Source organism: Micromys minutus (genome assembly GCF_963924665.1).
Source record: "Micromys minutus genome assembly, chromosome: 4".
NCBI classification, from domain to species: domain Eukaryota; kingdom Metazoa; phylum Chordata; class Mammalia; order Rodentia; family Muridae; genus Micromys; species Micromys minutus.
Window position 1 is genome coordinate 90212874 of NC_137973.1, and position 6135 is coordinate 90219008.

Sequence of the window (6135 nt, forward strand, 5' to 3'; positions counted from 1 at the left end):
ACTCTCTATCATGGGATGAATTTCAATTTGGGCCATCCATTGGATGACCATTCCCTCACTCTTTGCTCCATCTTTATCCCTGTGAATTTTGTAGGTAGGAGAATTTTTGAACTGAAGATTTTGTGGGTGGATTGATGGCCCTCTCCTTCCACTGGAAGTCCTGTCTGGCTAGAGGAGGTGGCCATTTTAATTTCTATATCCCTCACTGGTAGGAATAGTAATTCATTGTGTAGACACACTACATTTTCTTCTATTCACTTTCCTTCTTTTATCTTTATCTTTTTCTTTCCCTTTTAACCTCTCATCTTTCATCAGATCACATAGTAGGTCCTATGCATTCTAGAACTTTATGTAAAATTCCAAAGCTTCTTGGAGAGGCCTAATTTGAAATATTTCAGAAAAAATGCAAACAAAGTCAAGAAGATGCACTGTACTTTTAAATTCCCTCAATGTCTGAGTACCATTTATTTTCCATGATTTTTTTATTTCTTTTTCTAGAGTGTTTTCATTGTTAAGCTTGCTTAACAAATAGATCTAAACTATGAACCCTGTTCTACCAAAGCTACCTTCACCTAGGAGAGATCCTTAACCTGAGGCACACCTGCTTTTTAGTGGAGGGGTTGTCCCTAAACTCCAGGAAAGAATGCCAGTGCCAGGATACTAAGTCTAGGAGACAGGGTAGGCAAATATGGATGAATAATTGAAGAGCATTACTGCATAGAAGATGTACTATATATTTGATTTATTTAAAAAATTAAAACCCTACTATTCATTATTTTATTTTTAACATAATTATCACCATCATCATAACACTCAAGATCTATGATAAACATAAAGCTAATAATAATAATTTATATTAAATTGATTTAGATTTACAAATAGTACTGTCTTACCTATTCTGCTCTGAATCAGAAATTTTCTTATAAAGAACTATCACTTAAATTTAGCTTCAAAGGTGAATAGAAAAAAGGCTGGTACAGACCCCCCCCCCAAAAAAAAAAAAAAACAGCAAATGATACAGTCATTGAAGACTTTGTGGAGAAAGCCAAGAGTAGTGGTACACACCTTTAATCTCAACACCCAGGAGACATAGGCAGGTCATCTCTTATTTCAATGTCAGCCTGGTCTACAAAGCATGTTCCAGGACAGTCAGCACTACACAGAGAATCCCTGACTTTAAAAACCAGATAGATTGGTAGATAGATAGATAGATAGATAGATAGATAGATAGATAGATAGATGATAGATAGATAGATAGATAGATAGATAGATAGATAGATAGATAGATAGATAGACAGATAAAAAGAAGAAGCAGACTGTGGAAAAAACACAAGGTTTGAAAACAGTCACAGATATCTCAAGATCCTGGTTCCAGCACAGACTATATTTGACCTTGAGAAACAAATATGAGTTCAAAGTATAGGAACTCTCTGGTAGTCGCACTTGAGGACTAGTGTGTTATTTGGCCTTGGTGATTATAAGGTTGTAATTATGGGGTCCCTTTTAATATTAGAGGACCTTTGTTTTCACAAAGAATCTATGAAGCACTTAAAATGTCCACAGAAGTTTCTCTTCTTTTTACCAAGATGGCTACAAACATATGATAAATGTTGCCAGTCTTAGTAGGCTACATCCTGTGGATGGCTTTCTTGGCACCCAGAAGGCATTTTAGTCCATTATAACTGTGCAGCACCACACCCCTGTGATGATACACCAGAGGTACACATCCTGTGCCAGTGTCCATGGAGACTATCTGAGGACCAAAAGGCTATATCGTTCAAAAAAAAGAAAAATTTAACTAACCTCTAAACTAACAGATGGACAAGACTTTGGCAGAAGTAGGGATTAATGGGGTTTAGAGCCAAATAAAGCAATCTTAACTCTCCCTCTATTACTCATGTTTTCCAAACCCTATCTGCTAAGGGAAAAAAAAGTTGTCCTGTAAGATACCAGAATCATAGATTTTGCTTCACAGATGTTAACTCTCTGAGTCTTTAGTTAGCATATCAGGTAAATTAATAATTATATAGTATCTTCCCATCTTCCAAGGAAATATAGGGCATGCTAAGCCTCAAGATACACTGCAAATATACATAGACAACAGTGCCCTTGTCAGTGTTCTGATTTTTATGCTAAAATCATATCATATATTAAAAGAAAATTAATATTCTAAAAGTCTCCATATAATTAGATATATATATATATATATATATATATATATATATATTTGTAGATATAGTACATTGCATTGAACTTCATACTTGACTGGTGGTCTTGTTGGCTTCTAGAAACTGTAAAATTGAAAAAAAAAAAAGATGCTATGACAAGGTCAAGAGCCTAGAGCTTGGTCTGTATGCTGTGGTATATATCTGCATCGTATATTATTGTGAGTCAGTTTTGGTCTTGGGAATAATACTTAACCACAGCTTCTTCATCAGCAGAATGATAATAAAAGAATATTACTTCTGTTGGTTAATGGTTTGAGCATTTCTGTATCAGTATTTGTATAGCAGTTAAACTTGTGTCAGAGACAAAAATGATAGTGCACACCTATAATCTCTGCAATCCAGAAGTATAGTGATGGGATCATGAATTTGACCAGCCTTGGCTAAATAGTTAAATTCCATCTCCAAAAAAGAAAGAAAAAAAAAGAGAGAAGGTAGAAGAAGGAGAACTGTCGAACTTAAATGCCTATTTTTGGGTTTTGTTTGTTTAGGATTTTTTCTTTCTTTTTTTAAGCTAAAGTATTTTGGCTGTTTCTCTATGTAACCTGCAACATCATACATTTTCAAGGAGAAAGGAATCAATTAAGTAAACACTATTCCTTTTATAGCTAGGATTGTCTTTGAAATTCTGGTGAAAAAAAATTCCATTACCAGAGACTGACTTTGATATAATTAAAATGACTTATGCTAAACATACAAATCCATAACTCAGCTTTCTTTGTCTAGAAGTGTGAGGCCTTTGTTTTCTTTGATCAACTTACTTGTGAGCTAGATATAGTTCCAGCTCATTAATGAGCATGCATTTGTGTGTGTATGTGTGTGTGTGTGTGAGAGAGAGAGAGAGAGAGAGAGAGAGAGAGAGAGAGAGAGAGAGAGAGAGAGAGATGAAAGTAGAAGATACACCATGAAAGAGGATTGAGGAAAAGGAAGGATGATGACATACATGTGACATAAAAGCAAAGGAGGATGACTTGAGGTGAGGAAAGTGACAGACTATCAAGAAAAACATGAGATAGTAGGGGAAAGGCGTGAACAAGTGTACATTTTAAATGCCACAATGAAACATGTTACTTTTTAGGCTGTTTTTTTTTTATCAAAAGTTTCATAATTTTATTGACAGATTTTGTTGGCCTGAGAACATTTCTTCGTATGGTCTATATAATCTTAACTTTATACTGTTTTTTTTTCTCTTTCAACTTTATTTTTAAAAAAGAGAGAGAAATATACATGTGCAGATTTTTAAAAAGCATTTTGGAATAAAACTATATGAATATATTTTTGTCAGTACTTGATTTTTTTAAAGGTTTGATAGTATGCATTTAAATCTTACTAGTTACCATAAGCATAAAGTACATGTAAACAAAATGTAACATGGAAATAGTCAAAGTTTTCTTGGCATGTATAGATTAAACATAATGATTTTTAAATACCAAAAATTGTTAGGCTAATTTTTAAACAATTTTAAGGAAGACAACAGAAGTTTGTGACTAGAAAGTATGTGTTCCTTGTAAACATAGTAGCTATTCTTAGCTTGAGGTAGCTTTGACAACCTCTCACCAGATTGGTTATACATTTCTTCTCCTGTCTAGAAGTAGATTTAATGAAAGTGCTGGAAGCTGACCTAATGCTTCTTTATTTAGATTATTCTTTTCCAAAGTCTTGAGAGCTGGAATTAATGATGTGATAGATCATTGTATACCATACAGAAAAACAGATCAATAAAGAAAAACAAATACCACATGGTATCAATGAACACATCAGCCAAACACTCTGTAATAAGATTCTGAGACTTTCAAGCTTTCACGGGACTGTATCTAAGATGCTACCAGGTTGCTCTCTGCTCAGGATAGTATACAAGGGACTTTCAAAATTTTCTTAATGTTCAAGACAGTGTCTAATGGCCTGTCAGTTCCCTCTCTGCCCCTAACCCTGACCTGGAGCTTAACTATATACTTTAAACTAAGAAAAATTCTATTTCTTGAAAATATTGTAGTTGTGTAACATAAAAATCAAACACACATATACATGCACTCCCATGTACGTGCACACATTTTATGTTCTATTTTAATATATTCTGTTCTATTTTCCTATACTCCTATCCACAAATGTGTGTATGTATGTACCTCTCACAGTTAAACTGAGCATTTATTTTGGCTGTTTTCTACTCTCATCTCACTAATTTGCTAGCTCATTCATATATAATAGTTGAATATTCACTAGCAGACTCTTATTTTGTTCACCATTATTTTTCCTGCTAATTAAAGAAAGGCCATATTATTCTATTGTAGGAAAACAACTTTGTGTTCCAATGATGAATAGTGAGTCCTGAGGAACAGAAGAAAATTTGGTGTATATTTTTGGTTCTTTGTTTCTGAATAAAGCCCATAACTACTCTTAGTAAGTTAGATATAGGGGCTTTATACAGTTAGGGTAGGCAGGTCTTGTTTGTGAAAGACAGTCATTGTATATGTTAACATCAGTAGCTACTATGTGCCTATTTATACCTGCACATCCAGTCAAGATATTTTCTACTAAATTATCCCACTGCACTGGCCTCAGATGCAGCTTGCAAGGTGACACTGCTATGTTGTTATGTACTGTCTGCATGGAGGTAGGGTTGGTTCCCTTGCTTTTCTTTTCCAGGCTCTTTTTCTATTTAGCTTGTATGATCATAGTTGACTGAAATTTTGCCTGCTCTTACGCAGACTAAATAAGATTGGATAATAAGTATAATAGCATTAAGTACAAGGTAAGCTTTCATTAAATGTTAATAATATCATGAATGATATCAGCAGTTATTTAACTCATATATCATTAATGACTTGTCTGTGTGCCAAAAGTGATTAAAAAAATACATAACAAATTCTGAGCAAAAATGTTGGAAGAACTTATTTTGGTAGAATGTGAGATGCTTCTCCTTCATCCTTGAACAAGTATAACACTAATCATCTTGTTTCAGGTGACCTGGGTGTCCACAGCGGGGAAGAACTGCAGCTCACTACCACAATCACCCATGTAGATGGACCAACTGAGATCTACAAGTTGACTCGTAAAGAAGCACAGGAATAGGAGACTATAGTATAGCACTGGGCTAGAATTGTCTCTCTATTCAGCCTCTTCCACTGGAGTAGAGATCCTACTATACAGAGCTCAGTGAAAAGTGAATGCCTAGTACTTCTTAGGTATGGTTTCTTAGAACAACAGATGGACATTTGTCTGATGACCTCCAGTGGTGGCTGTTGCAAGACTTCTGTCACTACTATATAGCATATGATAACAAAAACTGATATGACACATTTTCTGTGATCATTGTTAATTAGTGATATAGCAACATCTGTAGAAGGTGGGTTAGTAACCCTTACATAGAGAAATATACTCTTTGGGATGGTTTGGACCAATGGGGCTATATTGAATAGATTATGACTCTTTTTAAATTTTAGATTCTGGTATATGTTTAAACATTCTTTGCAGTCCAACATTTGCTGATGTCATAGTCGTTTCACTCTCCTCCATGGCCACTTTTCTTTTTCAATTTATATCACCAAGTATCCAACTGAGTTATTTAAGTTGTTAGTACAAATATGTCCACTTTTTAAAAAATGGATTACTATAAAAATAACCAAACTTCATGAAAAATTTTATCTCACCAGAGGCATTTCAGCTTTAAAACCAAATCTGTGTATTTGATACTAATCTCTGTTGAATGCGGAATTTGAGAAATATTTGCTAAACTACCCAAATAGGAGTTCTGGTATTAAATGGCCATTGGGCCCTAAAAGCTTTTTTAACTTCTTGCTTAAAATGTGTTTTCTTTTGATAAGATGCTTCAAATAACCTCCAAAATTGTAAATCCAATCATTTGAATAAAGTGAATGTAAATATGCACTCCTTCATGTCCCAACAATTCTCA

The 6135-nt window shown here is 34.2% G+C and overlaps 1 protein-coding gene across 1 annotated transcript in view; it reads left to right on the plus strand.

Moving 5' to 3' along the window:
- WLS (Wnt ligand secretion mediator) overlaps window positions 1-6135 on the plus strand; it is a 109449-nt gene that overhangs the window by 102489 nt on the left and 825 nt on the right. The window contains exon 12 of the mRNA XM_080915534.1: window positions 5185-6135. This exon is cut by the window's right edge and continues 825 nt beyond it. Coding sequence (XP_080771660.1) covers window positions 5185-5294 — 110 coding nt within the window. The 3' untranslated portion in view covers window positions 5295-6135. The remainder of the gene's footprint in view (window positions 1-5184) is intronic.